Below are 20,071 nucleotides of genomic sequence, written 5' to 3'. Positions count from 1 at the left end.
GTCAAAGTTTTCAAACCTGGGGATATAAAGATGCTAAACCGCACCACTTCCCCGATTTCAGTGGGGGCTGAGGTTACACAGCATCTCTTGAAAATTACGCCTCTTCTATTTACGTTCCTATATATTGATTTAGGAGCCTACCTTTAGACACCCAGGTCTGAAAAAGTTGGCGTCAGTTATTAGATATGATTGATATCTCATTGTCTAATCAAAACACACATTTTTGGTAAATTGAATGGTTTAAAATTTAGAGACTTGCAGCTCCAAGTCAATAGTATGAATTCAGCTTAGGTCATTAGAGATCAAATATTGCTTCATTCTGTTGCATGTTTATTGGCTGATGTGAAATGAGTTGGTGGTGCCATCCAGAAGACAAGTGTACATATCACAGCCATTGCCCTTTACAGCAATTTATGGCAGAAAAATTCAATGGGTATGGAGATTTATGCAAACTCTCATTCAAAAAAAGGTTGTCCCCATCATGCAGGGTTGACTATATTGGAAATACAGTAGCGGAAGCAATAGGAAATATCTTAGCCCATGCTGTACTACTACTGTGGGTAGTTTAAGTCTACAGGTCTGTCACTCTGTTACCTTTCAAAAGCATTAAAATTCATTTTAGCCACTGTATCAATGGCAAAACTCCAGTTGATTTCACCCTAGAAATTTAAATATTTCCCATTCAGCCAAGCTGCACATGTAAAAACTAGGGGAATGCTTTAAAATATAAAAGTGTTTTAAAAATATATATTAATACTAGGGCGGTCAAGCAATTAAAATAATGGTGATTAATCGTGCGATAAAAAAATAAATGTGATTAATCGTGCTGTTAATAATAGAATACCATTTATTTAAATATTTTTGGATGTTTTCTACATTTTCAAATATATTGATTTAAATTAAGCACAGAATACAAAATGTACAGTACTCACTTTATATTTATTTTTATTACAAATATTTGCACTGTAAAAAACAAAAGAAATAGTATTTTTCAATGCAACTAATACAAGTAGTGTTTGTCTTAGCGATTGGCTGAACAAGCAGTAGGACTGAGTGGACTTGTAGGCTCTAAGATTTTACATTGTTTTGTTTTTTATTGTGGTTATGTAACAACAAAAAATCTATATTTGTAAGTTACACTTTCATGATAAAGAGATTGCACTACCGTACTTGTATGAGGTGAATTGAAAAATACTATTTCTTTTATTTTTACAGTGCAAATATTTATAAAAAATAATCATATAAAGTGAGCACAGTACTTTTTGTAATAGAAATCAATATATTTGAAAATGTAGAAAAACATCCAAAATATTTAATTAATTTCCATTGGTATTCTATTGTTTAACAGTGCGATTAATTAATTGCGAAAAAAATTGAGTTAATCATGTGAGTTAACTGCAATTAATCAACAGCCCTAATTAATACATAACTTTTTTCCTCTTCCTTCAGTGTCATCCTAGTGGCTGTTTGATAGATCTCTGCTTGCAAATGGGAGTTATAATGGTTTTAAAACAAATGTGGAACAACTTCATGGAACTGGGTTATCCGTAAGTTCACTCGTTGAGAGCATTATTTTATCAAAATATGATCATACCCTATGCAAGAGTAGGAGAAAAAGAAAAAGTCCAACTATAGGTGAGGGTAGATTATGGCTTTTAATTGTGAATCTTAACTAGCTAAGCAAAAGTGGTCCCTTAGCATACAGCTGTAACAGTTGTATGGGGAAGCGTATGTTCACAAATACATGAAACACCGAATACTAAATGATTTGTTTTAAATCTCTTGAACTTCATTCAAGCCCCAGCCCTGGTTTTCTCATACATGGACATGAGTACCAAAGTTTGGATCCATATGTGGATCTCAACATGTACCAGATCTGAAGATTTGGTACCGCTCGTTATAGAAAGAGAGGGACACATGCAGAGTTTGGATCTAGATCCATATTTTACCGAGGATCAGGGATGTTAGGATACAGAGGTCTGGTTCAGACCCCAAATTTGCAACACAAGCTGTACTCCAGATTCTGTTGTAGCATTTTTAAAGCATTTTACACATGCACATGGTTTTAGTGTACTCTGAAAATTATAAGCAGCTTATTTTGGGGAGGTTACATTTCTGGTGCCCCTTAAGCAAATGGCTGCTAATTTGCATCACAGAGTCTACCCCAACTGATGTTGTGGGATACCCATACTCAAGACAATCTCCCTGAACACCTAGAACACATTGATTATTAAAATTAGTCCCCTATTTTAGGGAAGGGTGGTTTCTGAGGGGCCCTTTGACCAGAAACCATAACTTGCATTCTTATTTCTACCCCTAGACCTAATGTTGCTCAGCAATATTATGGTGGTGTGGTAGCTCCACCAAAGTTAAGGCTGAACCAGCATTTCCACTTTAACAGGTGGAAAAAATTCTGCAAAAAAATCTTTCTTTTGGGTTAGAGTGTCATGTCAAAATATTTTTGGTAGATTGTGAACTACTTGATTTTTCTAAAGCAGTTTGTGTGTGGGGTGAATATTGTTTGAGGTTTGCTATGACTGTTTTTATATAGGTCCATGTGACTAAAATTTTCGAAATGTCTAATGTTTCCTTCAGACCCCCTTTTCACAGAAACTACAGCACTTTGAGAAGTGAAACTGATAGCTGTGATCCTTTGGTTTTTGTAGACGGGATGCAATGTTGTAGAAAGTTGAAGGTTTTCTGTTTTTATTTTTTATGATGAATATAAGTTACTGTTTTGACTGAAGAGAGTATCCTAGAATCACGCTGATCAACGCTGAACTTACACTGTCCTTAGCACTAGGCTCTCTTTTATGGGGTGTTTCCTGATACTCATTGCCACCTCTTTGATCATGCTAATGTTGAACCACAGTTACTTACTTTTATTTGTTCACACTGTCTCCTTATTCTGCAAGCAAGTGAGGTCCAGACATCGTGGTTAGATTATTCTAATGCTGCTGCATACCAGAGTCTTTCATCTTCCCTCTACTTAATTGTTGCTGTTTTCCTTGACAATATTGCTCAAGTAAAACCTGAGTATGAATGTGGATTTTAGAGCACTTTAAAATAAGAGCTCTTGAACCAGAAGCTTTGCTCTCAAGGCAATGCTTCCAGAAGGAGCCCCTGAAGAATTCAGGTTGAGAGGGCCACTAATGTGCCCAATGCACATTCTCAGAAATCTGCATAGAGCAGGGCTCAGACTCACAGCTCAGGAGAGCTGCTTGTGTTCCATTCCAAACTTTACCCTGACACCTTTTTTTATATGTTGCTTTTCGCAAAAAGGCGTGGGTGCTGGACCCAGAGTTCAGTTCCATGCAGGTGGTATGCCGTTGGGAAGGATAAGAGCCATAGTTTGAGCCCCAGATGTGCGCAAAAAAGTTTGTTATAAGAACCATAAAATTGTCATCTGATTTGGAGGGGGAAGCTCTATCCCATGACCTCTTGCTCAGATGACCTCAAATTTGGACCACTACCCCTGCTCCAGATCCCCACCTAGCACAGCAATTCATCACATCAGTCTCAGTAAGCATGTGGATTTTAGAGCACTTAATAAAATTGGCTATTGAACAGTAAGCTAGTCTTCACATTAACTAGAGTGGTGTCACTGTCCCACTATAAAACAATCCGTGCTCTGTGACCAAAAAAGGATTCCTCTCATCAGTTTCTTGTTTTGTATGTTAGCTTTAAAAACACAATTGGGAGAGCACAAAAATGCAGTTTGAGAAAACATTAAAAAAACGCTGCTTCGCTCCCCTGTAGGATGGATGCTGTAAATAAAGTAAATGGAATTTAAATGCTCTGGTCTCTCTAAAATAGCTATTCCAAAAAGACTTTTTTCCTTGTTATTGCACCTCCCCCATCAGATGCTGTGGGCTTGTTGTTCCCAGGTACAGCATTCACTGCTGCGCAGCAATAGGGGTTTATGGAATACTTGAGCCTTTGAATTGTTTCATGTTGTTTAAAATTAATTATCTTTCACAACCTGTGCAGCTTCTAAAGAGAACAGCTAGGCCAAGATTTTTAACATCTTTAAAACATTGGAAGAATGTGCTACATTTCTTGTGACATCAAATTATAGTCCGGAGTTCCAGCCTTGAAACCCTGTCCAAAAAGCTGTGTTCGTTGTGTGCCAGCAACCTGATAAAAACCTTTGGGGCACTATACAGTTGCTGCTAGATCTGAAACACTGAATAGAACAAATATTTGAGAACATACTTCCTTAGTTCATTATTTCCCCTTTCACAAAGCAATAGTCTGGGCATTCAGACAACGCCTTTGTTTATCCTTGAGACCTTTTCAGCAGCAAAAGAAAGGAGGTGCCAAAGGATAAACTGGATTTTAGAAATGAATAACAGCAGATTGACAACGCTAATAGAAAACACTTTCCAGAACAGTACCTTTTCAATGAAGTGTGAATTTTGCCTCCCTAATGTGTGTATCCAAGTGACTTCCAAATCAGAACACACAATTGAAGTCTCTGATTTCAAGCTGCCCAAGTTAAAATAATACTTAACACTTGCATAACCATTTTCATTCATCTGAGAAGCTTTTTATAACCTTTAGCTGATTATTATTATTATTATTATTTTATTATTTTATTAACAACTCCCCCATCAGATAACCATTGCATAGCATCATAAGAGCTGGTCACAATCCTGCCTTATATTTGTGGTTTCTCCAAATCCTTGTTAAAGACACATCCTTGCTACAGGAGAAAACAATATTCTTTAACAAGTACTCTTTCAAGAAGGCTTTGTGATGTTAAAAAAGGCTCCTTAGGTTTGTGCATTGAAAACATCACCCCAGCATAAGGGGCCCTTCAGTGCCTAGTGTTCCACTTAGGTTGAAATTAAACCCTTAATGAGAGGCTTAAGTTGTATGTAAGGTTTGGAAAGGCTCTCTACTCTGGCTTGAATATTATCTTCTAAGAATATTGAGGAATGCTCTTGAGAAAGTATCTCCACAGGTATGCACTCTCAGGTAGTTTGGAACAGTTCAAAATTGGCCTAGGATGCTAACTCAGGATGATATCAGTGAATCTTGTAAATTCTTGAGCAGGCACTGCCAGTGATATCACAAACTCGATGATCTGTCTGTCTAATGTAGGTTACTACAGAACTGGTGGTCACGACGCAAGATCAAGAAAGGAGGGCAGTTATTGGAGCATAAAATTTCATTACCTCAATGGGAAAAAGATTGGAATCTGCAGCCAATGAATCTCCACGGCTTAATGGATGAGTACTTAGAGATGGGTGAGCAAATGTACAGCAATATGCAGTTTTCTTATGGAAATCAGCAGCAGTTCAATGCTTTTCCTTTTTAAGGCCACATTTGTTTTCATTTTCTAATCTGACAATCTGTTGTTAGTTTTACAGTTTGGCTTTACCACCATCTTCGTTGCTGCCTTCCCACTGGCACCTCTCCTGGCATTGCTTAACAATATTATAGAAATAAGACTAGATGCTTACAAGTTTGTTACCCAGTGGAGGAGACCTATGCCTGCAAGAGCAACAGATATAGGTAAGAGAGCATAATGATACACAGTCATTGAACTATCAGTTCATGTTTTATTCTCTTAAACTGCTAAGCCATGAAAAGTTTAAAAATAATTGAAAGGAAGTGGGTATAACAGGTTAACTGCAAATATCAACTGTGGCCAAAATGTTAAACAATAGGAGTCTGAAGTTAGGCTTTAAAACCGGATTTTATCACCTAAATAAATTACTTTGTTTTTCAAATGTACTGAGCACCCACAATTCCCAGTGAGAGATCATTGTGTTGAACTCTTTTCTTGATTTTAAAGGCCCACCTTTAGGCTACTTATTGAAAAAAAGCTCAGGGACTAAAAGGATATCCAAAATTACTGAATATCAATGGACTTTCAAAGCAGAAACTCTGTGATGTTTAAGAGCAAAACTGGAATAAGGAGATGAGACTCTTTGGCCATAAGTAAAATTCAAGCTGGATTTAAGTCTCTTTGCCACTTTTTAGTGGCTTATACTTGGGCCTTCCTAGTTATACTTTTGGCACTGAGTTATACCTTGTTAAAGAGGTTTGACTTTACAGAGAAGGTGGTCTGCTGCACTGAAGATGTACTATTGATATAATTGAGAATACTCAGGACGCAGTGATGTTAATATACAGCTGTGAGGGGTTCTCTGGGACAGATTGACAGCATATCTGATAAGGAGTAGGGTGACCAGACAGCAAATGTGAAAAATCGGGACGGTGGTGGGGGGTAATAGGAACCTATATAAGAAAAAGACCCCAAAATCGGGACTGTCCCTATAAAATCGGGACATCTGGTCACCCTAGATAAGGCGTAACACAGGTTTATGGTTGGTGTCAGCCTCTGGAATTTCTAGCCTTTTTGCTTGATCTAAGAGTGAGTGTAAGTAGGAGACAGTATACGTACCCCCGTACAGTTAATCAGCTTCACAATAAAAATGTTTCTTCCCTACTGATCTCCATTGTAACAATTCTTTGTTTCCTCATCTTCGCTCTCTTGAATAGACTATCCTTTTGAGTTTATATCCTTACAAGGTTATAGTTTTAAAACAGATTTGGGCATTTGGGATTTACAGATTGGCTCTAAAACTAGAAGGAACTAGATTGTGTGAATCTAGTTCGGGCACAGCCCATGATGGCAAAATTCATGGGAAGCTTAGCTTAATCCCAGTCTGGATCTGTACATAACTTTTTTGGCACAATGATTGTGTTTCTCAGTAAACAAGAAAAATAGTATAAAAAGAATGTTCTTGTTCTTTCAATTGATTCTTCTTTCTCTTAGGTATCTGGTATGGAATCCTTGAAGGAATTGGAGTCCTGGCTGTCATCACTAATGCATTTGTTATTGCAATTACTTCTGACTATATCCCACGTTTTGTCTATGCATACAAATATGGCCCTTGTACAGATGAAGGATACAGACAGGAAAAGTAATTCAGACGTTTTCTATATATACTCCCCGCCCCGCCCCCCCCCCCCCCCCCGACATTAACTTGATACTAAACTTGATACTAAACTGCTCAAGGTAGTTAAGACCAAAGCAGACTGTGAAGAACTTCAAAAAGATCTCACAAAACTAAGTGATTGGACAACAAAATGGCAAATGAAATTTAATGTGGATAAATGTAAAGTAATGCACATTGGAAAAAATAACCCCAACTATACATACAATATGATGGGGGCTAATTTAGCTACAACTAATCAGGAAAAAGATCTTGGAGTCATCGTGGATTGTTCTCTGAAGACATCCATGCAGTGTGCAGCGGCGGTCAAAAAAGCAAACAGGATGTTAAGAATCATTAAAAAGGGGATAGAGAATAAGACGGAGAATATCTTTTTGCCCTTATATAAATCGATGGTACGCCCACGTCTTGAATACTGTGTACAGATGTGATCTCCTCATCTCAAAAAAGATGTACTGGCATTAGAAAAGGTTCAGAGAAGGGCAACTAAAATGATTAGGGGTTTGGAACAGGTCCCATATGAGTGATGTAGAGAAAGTAAAATCATGAGTGATGTGAGAAAGTAAATAAGGAAAAGTTATTTACTTGTTCCCATAATATAAGAACTAGGGGGCCACCAAATGAAATGAATGGGCAGCAGGTTTAAAACAAATAAAAGGAAGTTCTTCTTCACCCAGCGCACAATCAACTTGTGGAACTCCTTGCCTGAGGAGGTTGTGAAAGCTAGGACTATAACAGGGTTTAAAAGAGAACTGGATAAATTCATGGAGGTTAAGTCCATTAATGGCTATTAGCCAGGATGGGTAAGGAATGGTATCCCTAGCCTCTGTTTGTCAGAGGGTGGGAGATGGATGGCAGGAGAGAGATCACTTGATCATTACCTGTTAGGTGCCCCAGAGGGAGTGAACCTGGCATTGGCCACTGTCGGTAGACAGGATACTGGGCTAGATGGATCTTTGGTCTGACCCAGTACGGCCATTCTTATGTTCTTGTTATGTTCTTATCTTGTTCTGGAAGTGATATTTTCCCCCATTGTCCTTCCTGCATTCTGTACATTGGATCAGTAGTATTTTGTCCTTTATAGTTACACAAACCTGACTGTATCACATAGTTTCCTAAGCAACTTCCACAGAGATGTCTACTTAAAATAAAATTACGATTTTCTTTTCAAAATCCCTTCACCACAGTGAAATATGGTGACTGGTTTAAACATCAACAGAGGAGATGAATGGGACAAATGAGACATGCACATAGGCTCATGTAAAATTTAAGTATGTAGCAACAAGAATTGATATCCGTAGTGTGTGTTAGCACTTTGGCCATTCAACATTTAATTTGTATAATTAATTATAGCAGAGGAGGAAATGTGAAATAAATAAATGCATGCTAGTTACAAAAGTTTTAGTCCTGGATTTTTCAAGTGCTTTTGATCATCATGTCAGAAGAAGACCGTTCATAACCCTAACATGGAAATTATTCAGACAAACTGCTGAGATAAGGGTAAAATTGTATTTCACATGGAAGAGAAGTTCTTGAAAACTTTGGGTCTTTAAAATTGTTTTCTTCCTCAAATAAATAATCAAACATGATGAAGAGTTACATGGAGTACTAAGAACTGCAATCAGTGCTTTGTAAAGTATGTCTGTATGATGGAAAAAGTTTTTCCTATAAAGTCCTATAACTGTTTTTTACATATAGCCCTAATTTTCAAGAGTGACTGGTGATTTGGCGTGTCTCAGTTTTGAGGTGCTGAAATTGAGACATCTTAAAGGGGGGCAGGTGCACAACTTTTGAGCTGTGTCAGCTCGAGCACTAAGATAATGAGGCACCCAAAATCACCATTCTAGAAAATTTAGACTTTAACTTTTCATTTTGATGGGGTGTGGTTTACTTGTAGATACAAAGTATTACAAGATCATAGAAATGTTGGGCTGGAAGGGACCTCAAAAGTCAACAAATCCAGCCCCCAGTGTGGTGGCAGGACCAAGTAAGCCTAGACCATCCCTGACAGGTGTTTGTCCAACCTGCTCTTAAATACTTCCAATGATGGGGATTCCACAACCTCCCTTGGAAGTATCCAGAGCTTAAGTACCCTGATAGAAAGTTTTTTCCTACTATCCAACCTAAATCTCCTTTGCTGAAGATTAAGCCCATTACTTTTTGTCCTGGAGACATGGAGAACAAATGAGCATTGTCCTCTTAATATGTTTGAAGATTGTTATCAGTTTTCCCCCTCATCCTTCTTTTATCAAGACTAAACAGGCCCAGTGTTTTTAACCTTTCCACATAGGTCAGGTTTTCTAAACCTTTTGTCATTTTTGTTGCTCTCTTCTAGCTTCCCTCCAATTTGTCCACATCTTTCTTTAAGTGTGGCATGCAGAATTGGACACAGTAATGCAGCTGAGGCCTCATCAGTGCCAAGTAGAGCAGGACAGTTACCTCCCATCTCTTAGATAAAACACTCCTGTTAATATATCCCAGAATGATATCAGCCTTTTTTCTGAACTGCATCACGTTGTTGACTCAGTGTGAATTTGTGATCCACTATGGCCCACAGATCATTTTCAGCAGTACTACCATTTAACCAGTTATTCCCCATTTTGTAGTTGTCCATTTGATTTTTCCTTCCTAATTGTAGTACTTTGCACTTATCTTTATTGAATTTCATCTTGTTGATTTCAGGACACTTCTCCAGTTTGTCAAGTCCCTTTTGAATTCTAATCCTGTGCTCCAAAGTGCTTCCAACCCCTCCCAGCTTCGTGTCATCTATGAATTTTATAGGCATATTTTCCAGTCTGCTACTGAAGTCATTAATGAAAATATTGAATAGTACTGGATCCAGGACTCACGCCTGTGGGGACCTCACTAGACACTCCCTCCCAGTTTAACGTAGCAGATGGGAACAGTGGTCCACTTGTTCCAATATCTTGTGTTGAGACAGGCCAATCCCAGATACTTCAGAGGAAGGTGCTAGGACTCCATATTGGAATAATTTGCCTTATGCCCTTAGGCAGTTAGTGGCTGGCTTATGCCCTGAAGCAGGATGTCTTTATAACCCTGACAAATTTTTATCCTACCTAATGTAACTGTGGTTATTCTTATTTTTCACATAAATGTCTAATTTGCTTCATTTTGGCCTTGTGATAATGAGTTCTGCAGGTTAATGAGGACGGTGATTATTATCTTGTAGCTGTGAGTGCCACAAGTTAATTACATATCTATGTTCAGTAGTGAAGCATTATTCTATTCAGCTTTACTGTGAAATAAAGGGACCAGCATGACATGATTTTTGACTTGTTTGGCTGCTCATCAGAATGGGTCATGTTGAGCTAGCCAGCCAAAAATAAGCCCAGGACAATGAGCACAGTCACAGCAGTAATATTTTTGCTACTGGAATTAATTCTTCAACATTCAGGTTTTAACCTTTGGGGAGGGTTGTTTGGTCCCATCCATCACGCAGGACAAAAATAGAAGGGGTGAAATTTGAAATGAAAAAGTTGTCTTTTTCACTGATCAGAGTTCATTTTGATAAAATTGGTTCAGCATTTAAGTGCTCATGAAAAGTAATGACCAGCTAGAAAATTGTTTATCTTTGTTTAGTGTTCATGGCTGGTACCTCACAATTTCTAAAATGTGAGCTGACAGCATGTTTTATTGTGCTTTGGCTTGAAAGCTATGCATTCAATGCGGGGTATGTTAAAACTAACTTTGTAAATATATTTCATTATTTTATTATGTTTCCTTAATTTATAGTTTTGTTTGTGATTTTAAAAGATGTTGTCATTGAGGCAATAAATACCCTCTTGTTCCTGGGAGACGACTTTATTTTAACTTTGTTCTGTTCCTTATGGTTTCCTCTTGCCCGGTTTCTTGGGTTTTCACCAACTCTTGTATGGTCATCATTTCCCTCCTCCTTGTCAATGTCCCCTTTGGCCTTTTTCATCATTGGTGGGGGGTGGAGTTCAGGAGGCATTGGATAGGATAGATTCTGGCTTCACTAGATTTGATAAATAATACTCATAAATTGTTGTTGCATTGGATGTTGCTGCTACTGCTGATGCTGGCCCACTTAGGGGAGATGAAAGCTTATCAGGGAAGGCACTACATTTATACTCCTCCCTTCGGCATGCCACTTAATATGCACTTATTTTTGTCACATAAAGTCACAAAACCATTCAATTCACAGTGAATTCAGATGGAGCCTTAACATAGTCTTCAGTGGGAACTGGGCCATGCTTCATGATAGCAAGCTGCTCAGTAAAATTATGCTATGGCTCTTTTTCATTAACTCCCCTACACCACTGTGCAGTAGGAGGAGACAAAAGGCATTGTTTTTTAACATGCATCTTTTCAGAGAACCAAATTGTGATTTTCTATGAGGATGACGATGGACTTCCAATTTAAAAGAAAACTAACAAGATGATTTGGGGTACATACGTTGCAGTATCTTAGAAAAGTAGGGTGTTGCTACCGTTCCTTTTAAAGACCTCTTTAATAGCTCAGATTAAAGGTTGCTAATTTTTCTTGTTCTTCTGCATCTTTTCTTAAATCCTCCTTGCCTTTCAGGAGGCACTTCTAAACCAAAACTGATTTAAGTAGCAAGGATAGATTTTCTGAGGAAGAATAGATAGCTCATAATTTTTTTCAGGGACATATGGAACCTTTCACCTCTAGGGTCATCAATCTGTATGTAGTTCCTGTCAGTAATGACCAAAAATTGTTGCCATCAGATGGCTCTTTGCTATCTGTGAAAAGCAGTTTGGTGCTCTCCATTTTGTTCTGAGTGGGTAAAAGTCCAGATCATAAAAGTCACCATCACGTTGGCCCTATTTGGCTCCATTATTGGCAGAATCTGCAAGGAGACTGAACTGCATTTATTCTCTTTACAGGAGGTCCCTTCAGGTTCAGGTATTTTGGCAGGACATTGTGGAGAACCTTGCTTTGCTACTGAATGTGCTGTATGTGTTCATTGGATAAATAGTGAAAATCAGCATCTAACTCCTTTTGAATGCACAAAATTCATTTAAAAAAAAATAGTGTGAGGGTTTATCCCTGAAACATCCATTGACTTTATGGCACTCTTTCAGCTAAAAACCTAGCCACTAAATAATAATAATAATAATAATTAATAATAAAAATAATAATCAAATAAAAGATTTGAAAGGTGTACCATAATCCTTGACATGCATTGGCGATGGTGGGAGATCTGTGAAACATGTTTTGCATGCACAGTCTATGATAAACAGTTGCTCTTTGCAGAAAATATTGAGATTGTGTCTTTTCCTTCCAGATGCTTAAAGGGATATGTCAACAGTAGTTTATCAGTATTTGATCTGAATGAGCTTGGTATGGGATACTCAGGATACTGCAGGTATGTGTTAAAAGCGCAACTTGTTTCATCTCTATATTGAGATGCTCCTTGTTCTTTGAGAATATTTGATTCTAATGGAAATTGACATCTATAACTCCAGGGTTTAAGTTACTGTCAGAAAACAGTTTCTTTTATTATTTTTGTTTATTAGTATTTCCTTATAAGTTTGTTTGACATAGAGGTTCCACCCCTCTGTGGGGAGGCCGTGCGGCCTAGTGGATAGAGCACTGAACTGGGAGTCAGGAGACAAGACCTCAGTTCTGTTCCTGGCTCTTTCACTGGCCTGCTGCCTGAGCTTGGGCAAGTCATCTCAAGTGTCTATGATTCAGTTTCTCCATCTGTAAAATGGGGGTACCTCTTTTTATAAAGCACCCGGAGATTGCAGATGAAAAGTGCTATATTAAGAGCACAGCAGTATTATTATGCTTCTGGTTTAAAACCAGCACAGGATTTGCTCCCAGTGGGAGTAGGCAGAGTGAGTACAGGGTATGCAGCAGAGACCCATGATGCAGGCCGAAGAGAACTTTTTCCTTTAATTTATCAAAGCTGTGCAAAGTGTTTGCAACAAAACTCATACAAGTGAAACACGTCTAGTTTCAGGTTTACTCGAAATTGACACTTAGCTGAGGCTGGCTGAGACATTCCAGAAGTAAATCAAATGAACCTAGGCCTACTTAGGAAGAGATTCACTGAAACTTGAAGTGAATCTGGAGGGTTCTGCTGTATCAAAGCAAAAGAAAATGCTTGTCTGACCCCCTTTTGAAATGAAAAGCTATGTTAAGCTCAGCCCTGTTCAGTACTCACATGCACAGTGAATCATTTTCCTCCCTTTTTTATTGAATTGCTACTGAAGCATGTTTATAGTTATCATACATCCTTAAACATTTGTATTTAGAATGGATAATTTCCATTCCTTTATTCCTCATTCTCCGGTCATATTCTAACCCCACATATCATTTTGGTGATTCTTCGTTCCAGCACCTCTGTAATGATCGAATCCACACATTATTTCAGGAGTGTTCTTACCAAAGGACATTTTTCTTTCTGTTACAGATATCGAGACTACAGAGCGCCACCCTGGAGTTCAGCTCCTTACGAGTTCACCTTGCAGTTCTGGCATGTGCTAGCTGCGCGGCTGGCTTTCATTATAGTATTTGAGGTTAGTCATGGATTAGGAGAGAAATGATACTACTTTTGCTGTTCCAGCTGTGTAAAGGTCTAAATCAGATATCCTACAATGGGCCCAAAACCAAAGTACTGGTTAGTATCATAAACTAGGTGATTTCACCTTATGCTCTATGGAGAGACAAAGAAGAGCCAGATATATTAGAAAATGCCAGTACTGGTCAACTGCCTCATGCTGGGAAACTGTGTTGAGAAAGTTTGCACAAATTCTACAGACTGTTTCTAGAGCCTCATTTCCTCTGTCCAAACTCATTTGGCATGTAGATGTCAGTCAAATCTTTGTGAAGCTATAGAAAAAAAAACTGGAATGAGTCTTGAATGCACATTAAGCTACGTTAGGTTAATTGGAACTTAGGTTTGTTTTTAGGAAGTGTGTTCCTGTTATACTGTACCGCATTGCTTATATGAGGGGTTGCTTTAGAAACATCTTGCATTACATTTTTTTTTATTTACATCACGAGTCAAATCCTGGTCCCACTTTTGCCATTGACTTCTATGGCACCAGAATTTGGTCCTAAACAGAACACTTAAGCATCTTTGAACAAATTATTTCTGTTCTTATTTTCAGCACCTTGTTTTTGGAATAAAGTCTTTCATTGCCTACCTGATCCCAGACATGCCCAAAGACTTGTGCGACAGAATGAGAAGAGAGAAATACTTGGTCCAGGAAATGATGTATGAGGCTGAACTAGAGCATTTGCAGAGAGAGCGGAAAAAGAATGGGAAACAGTATCACCACGAATGGCCTTAGTTGATACCGTATAGCAGCAAAAACATTCCATGAAACTTGACTAGTGCAGGTCTCAAATGGAGGTGGATCTGGCAATGAGGAGCAGTGTGTATATATGCTGCTATTGGAAAATATATTAGCAGGATTTGCTGGGTCCTGGAAAATACATGCTTCCAATGAAGAAAATGAATAGCCATATCTGTCGCTGGTCCGTGGTCAATACCAGGTGTTGCTATCAGTTCATTAGAAAGTGTAATGAGGGGTTGAGCACTTGGATGCATCAGTAAAGCAAGTTGCAATGAACTTTCATGCTATTCATCAAGTCATCAACAGCATAATGAAAATAAATACATTGCCTGTAAAACTTTCATATTAAGGGCATGACTAAAAATCAAGTTATATATCATCTGCTACTTCTAAAGCTTTTGATTGTTCAATTGAAGTTGTAATGCCTATGGAAAAAAAAAGTATGACTAATTGTTGCCTTTGTGGCCATAAATTGATGTTAATGATCCTTCAAGCTTACTGTTTGTCAGGTTTGTTCTAGTCTCTTGGTGAGATTGCGGATGCGGTCCTGATCTAAACAGGGGACACAAGGCTGTTCGATATATACTATGCAGTTCAAGGTTTGCACATCACTTCTCATCCATCTATCTTTATAGATAAAGCCAAAAAATTCTAAATTCAAAGAAAAATCAGTTCCATTGAAAGAATACATCAATGCATTGCCCATGTTGCAGCTATATTTGAAAATAAATGTGACTATTTGAATTGTCTTGCCATTTTTATATGCAAAAAGGCCATCTCCAAATACTTCCAGACTAAATGAAGAATCATTTCCATGCTAAATGTAGCATGCAGATGAATGTGTCAATATTATTTTGTTTATCTACCTAGATAGTGATTCTATGACTTCATAAAACGTTGACTTGAAATTTCTATTGCAGTGCAAATAATTTACTCATGTATATATAGTTAACTTTACAGTATGCAAGCTACTGTCATTTATGCAGATATATATCAAATATACAGTATAACATCATGACTTGCTTGTTCAGGGAAAGAGAAGCAGAGTATTGTATAGCACCACTCTGTCTATTCCAGTAATGTGCATTCCTTATCTTGGGCTAAATAAATCAAAGCATGGAAAAATATGTATATTACTGTTAAGATTAGATTTTTTCTGCTTTTATGCCGCCTTGGGATAATATTTTTTTCAAAATCAGCAGAAAAAGTAAATGTTCTCATAGAGAATTGAACTTCAGTTTTCACATCCATACAGGATACTGAATTGTCAGTTCTGGTTAGAGTCATGAAATTGTCTTCATTTCATATATTTCATAATATGGGAGAAATGAAGTACTAAACTAAAACAAGTGTATAGGATTCACTTATGGAAAAGGGGGGTACTAAAATCATCCTGTTTCTCATTTGTACAGTTTTAAAAAATGGTTTATTTCTATCAGATGAAAAGAATTAAAAGAAAAAAATCAAAGATAATTTGCTTCAGTTTTAAGACTCATGTTAGGATGCAACAAAGCACAGAAACTATAGCAAAGATAAATTCTAGCGTCAATCTTAAGGATAAAGCTGCAGTGAAATCACTTGTTGGCTGCAGACAATGAGAGGAATTGAAGTTTTCCTTCTCAGAATACCTTATTTAGGTAACAAGTATAACTCCACTGTTTACTTGCACAAATCCAAAATGCATCTTACTTTATTATTTCAATGCCAATGAAAGAGGAATTTTTTTTAATAGGAACATTATGCTAATGTACCTTTCTGTGGGTCTGATCCAAAGCCCATTAAAGGAAATGGAAAGACTTCTGCGATCTTCATTGGGCCCTATATCTGACCTCACTGAGGTAGTGAGAAAGTCCAGCTTTTTATGACCAGACAAGAAAACTGCCTGGGTTTCCACAATTTGGCACCAATGGGGATCTAATCAAAGTGTATTAGCCAAAAATTCCACAGCACTAGCTCTGTAGAACTGACACTTTCCCATGCTTCTATTCAAGAGGAAGGGTTTCCATTCTACTCTGTTTACACTGTATTCTCAGTGTCACATGATTCTTAATAAGAAATTCTTAATGTGCTTTTGTCTTGTGCTTAAGACATCTGTATTGTCTGGTTTAATGTATTAACTCCCCAGCTTTATAGCATCCTAGTTTAGTTTTATCCATTAACTCGCATAGGGTCACAAATGATGTGTCTTTTAATGTTTTAACAAAATGCCTTGGCTGGAACAAGGCAGAAGGACTGGTATAAATTTAGCCAAAAATTTATGATTAATATTTCTACATGTGTTTTGGTTTTTTTTGGCCTGAGGATATTTTCACATATCAATGTATAGCTGGAAGAATTTCAATTGGGCATTAAAAATAAAGAAATAAGAAAGGAAATGTTTTTTGTAATAAAGTATGGTCTTAGATTTGGAGATGTACAGCAGTCTTCTATAATGACTTTCAGTGTTGAAATATAGAAGTACGTTAGATAGGAATATATAAATTTGACATTGTTCAGTTAATTTAAAGTGCTGGGAAAGCACAAGAACTTCTGGAGAAATACTGTGTGTTTTTGTTCCTTTGTTTCTATAGTGTATTAACAATGTCTAAGGGCATTGCCTCTACATAGGAATTTGTTTTCGCTGAGAACCTTTCTGCTAGATTTCATTTAGTGTGGTGTTTGGATAAAATACAAATTATCTTACAAAGATATAAGGCACACTCTGTCCTCAGGAATTATGTATTACATGAATTCTGATTAACCTATATTTTCATATTCTAGATATTTCTTTCCAAATAAATGACCACTATAAATGACTTGTGCATGCAGGCTTCATTTATGAAGTCTCCAAAGCTGCAGAGCTTCAAAACGTAGCATCTGTGCAAAAATGCTTTAGATCATTCCCGATCTAGTTTATAATAACTTTGTTCTATGCATGCACCTTAAGAGAGACCGCATGAGCAGGTACAGTACAGCTTTTTAAATATTACAGATCCTAGTCACTAGTACAAAATGGCTTAACTATTCCTATCTGAACTCAGTGTCTTGATACAATCAAAAAGGAATCTTCATTCCAGAAATAAATAAAAAAATCCATCAATTTAGCATTCATCTTTTTCATCAACTTACATTTTAAATTTGTCCTAACATGTGAGATCAGAAATCTGGTGGTTGAGAAAAGAAAAACAATTATCCAAACAGAGCTTGATTCAAAGAATTCTGTTGCATCATCCTCACTAGTATTTACTTTCTGCCACTGAAAGTGAATAGATCAATATATAGATTAACAGCTCAGTATTCATACTTGGGCCCTGACTGGAATTTCTAAAGTCGAAGTTTGGACTCTTAGGCCTTGGCTACACTTACCGGCAAGTTCGACGGCTGGAAATCGAACTTCTGGGTTCGACTTATCGCGTCTAGTCTGGACGCGATAAGTCGAACCCGGAAGTGCTCGCCGTCGACTGCGGTACTCCAGCTCGCCGAGAGGAGTACCGCGGAGTCGACGGGGGAGCCTGCCTGCCGAGTGTGGACCAAGGTAAGTTTGAACTAATTCGAAATAAGGTACTTCGAACTTCAGCTACGTTATTCACGTAGCTGAAGTTGCGTACCTTAGTTCGAATTAGGGGGGGTAGTGTAGACCAAGCCTTAGTACAACAGTACTGTGTAAATGTACACTAGGGAACTTTTAGTGCATGCCATTAGTGTCTTCATGGGCCAATTAGTGTGCAACCATGGCATGCTTTGGAATTCACACCCCTCTAGTGCTCATGGCTGTGCCATGTAAACAAGCTTCCGATTGGCACTTAGAATGTAAATGCCCACCACAGGATAATACACACACTGCTGGATTGGGCATCTTTTTAAGGTGTTTTAAAGATGAAAACTAGTCCCCAACATGTGTATTTTTTCCCTAAAACGCTCCTCACACGACTCTTACATAAAGATTTTGTAGGGAAATTTGAGAATACCTTTTTAGGCTGATCTCAAAAACAGCAAGCCTAAAGTTTCCATGCAGATAATATACCATAATTGTTTTTCTTTAGAAATATGTTATTTCATTTTTACATAATAAGCACATCAAGTGAACTATTACTGTGAATTGCACATGTGCAAGAGCAGTGATTCTCAAACTATGTTCTGTGGACAATCAAAGATACATAGGACCCAGTGTGGATTTCAAGAGGTAGATCCGTAAAAGGATCCCTCCTATAAAATGGTCTACAAAAATTAAAAATGGCTTGGGAATCACAGCTTTTAGAGTAAGTGTTGGTTTTGCCATTTGCATTTTATAATATTTGTTCCTATGGGTTAGCTCATCCTAAATAAAAAAACAAAATAATTTGAGATCTACAAGTAGTCTGCTTTGAGGGATTTTCTTACTGTGACTTACTCTCCTGTAAATTGCAAAAGCTGACACGGACTCAGAGAATTTGTGGGATGACTAAAACCATTGTCATTTACCTGTGATTGCTTGTGCTTTTTTATGACTTAGTTCATCTGCTGGATTGTGCCATGATATGGTTCATTCCACATCAATTAACATAGGCATGTTAACAAGAGTTATTTCCTTTTTTGTTTCACTTGAAATCCCCCTTCTTCATTTTAAAAATCATATGGCTACTATGATATAGATAACTGCATTTTAGCATACATACTCACTAAAATAAGTGTAAACAAACTCTCTTTAACATTTAGTGGGCAACAAGTTTATAAAGAAAATTCATTTTACTTAAGTAGCTACATATGAAAAGAAAAAAGTTATAGAAAGATAAAACTAAATAAACTTTCATATGCAAGGCATGATATAAAGATGGAGATAACTGAGAAGTGCGAAGTAATTTAGGGATAAGTTCACTTAACATTCCTAATAAAAGCAATCTTCTGTCCAACAGGAAATTTTTCCTGTTTCGTAATTTTCACAAAAGACTGAAGACGATAACTCAGGACAAATGTATGGAAATTGAACATGCAACCATGTTTGTGTTTTTACATAATATTGCAGCTGAGACTAAAACTCACAGGAAATTTGGTATGTAGACAGACTGTTATACAGGGCAAAAATCAAAGAAATTACTAAGCCTGTCACAGCACACCCACGTATGGCTTACTATACTAATACAGCTAAAGGGTAACATTTTCAAAAGCTCTTAAGTCTCTTATGAACGCCCCATTGAAAATCACTTATACAGTTAGTCCAAACTCTCTATCTCCTCCCGTACTGTATCCATATTGGTAAAATTATATATTTTACAGTGATAGAATGTAACAATCCAACATTGTAAAAAATCCATTGAGGAACAGATGCAGGATGGTCCTGATCCAATGCCTATTAAAGTCAATGTAAAGACTCCCATTGACTCCACTTGCCTTTGGATCAGGTCCTATATTGGTTGTAATCAAGAATAAGAGGGTTGCAGTTAAGTTGCTGTAGTAGTTTTCATGCTTCATTTCCTTTTCTTTTGGGATTTATTACTCATTCTGGCCAAATTCTGTGCTTAATTTAAAGGCAGCTGGATGGGCGAGGGGATGGGTGATGAGACGAAGTCTTTCATTTTTAGATCACAATTAGATCCTAGCCAGGTGGGTCAACTGATACCTTCTCAGTGACTTACGTGGCCTGAGTCTTGTTTCCAATGAACAATTGTCTACATCACAAAAATTCCACCAGAACTGACTCTCTTGTTGGCATTCTCAGTAGCAAGGTCGAAGTTAGGGAATATGCACAGATACTTCTTCCAGGTCAGAGTGCACTTTGACAGAGTAGTGTGAGGAAGCATGCACTGCTGCTGTATCTGCAGCTAGGACTTC

The 20,071-nt window shown here is 37.5% G+C and overlaps 1 protein-coding gene across 9 annotated transcripts in view; it reads left to right on the top strand.

Annotated features, from left to right (window-relative positions):
• ANO3 (anoctamin 3) overlaps positions 1-14,777 on the top strand; it is a 390,311-nt gene extending 375,534 nt beyond the window's left edge. For all 9 annotated transcript variants that reach the window (XM_065592543.1, XM_065592540.1, XM_042855401.2 and 6 more), the window contains 7 exons: positions 1,450-1,547; positions 5,107-5,252; positions 5,368-5,520; positions 6,791-6,938; positions 12,262-12,342; positions 13,396-13,501; positions 14,096-14,777. In XM_065592543.1, the coding sequence (XP_065448615.1) occupies positions 1,450-1,547; positions 5,107-5,252; positions 5,368-5,520; positions 6,791-6,938; positions 12,262-12,342; positions 13,396-13,501; positions 14,096-14,278 (915 nt within the window). In that variant the 3' untranslated portion in view covers positions 14,279-14,777. The remainder of the gene's footprint in view (positions 1-1,449; positions 1,548-5,106; positions 5,253-5,367; positions 5,521-6,790; positions 6,939-12,261; positions 12,343-13,395; positions 13,502-14,095) is intronic.
• Positions 14,778-20,071: the final 5,294 nt, after the last annotated feature.

The sequence above is a fragment of the Chrysemys picta genome, chromosome 4 (genome assembly GCF_011386835.1).
Source record: "Chrysemys picta bellii isolate R12L10 chromosome 4, ASM1138683v2, whole genome shotgun sequence".
Lineage (NCBI taxonomy): Eukaryota > Metazoa > Chordata > Testudines > Emydidae > Chrysemys > Chrysemys picta.
Note: the sequence above shows the minus strand (reverse complement) of the source record. Positions and strands in the feature narration are given on the sequence as shown.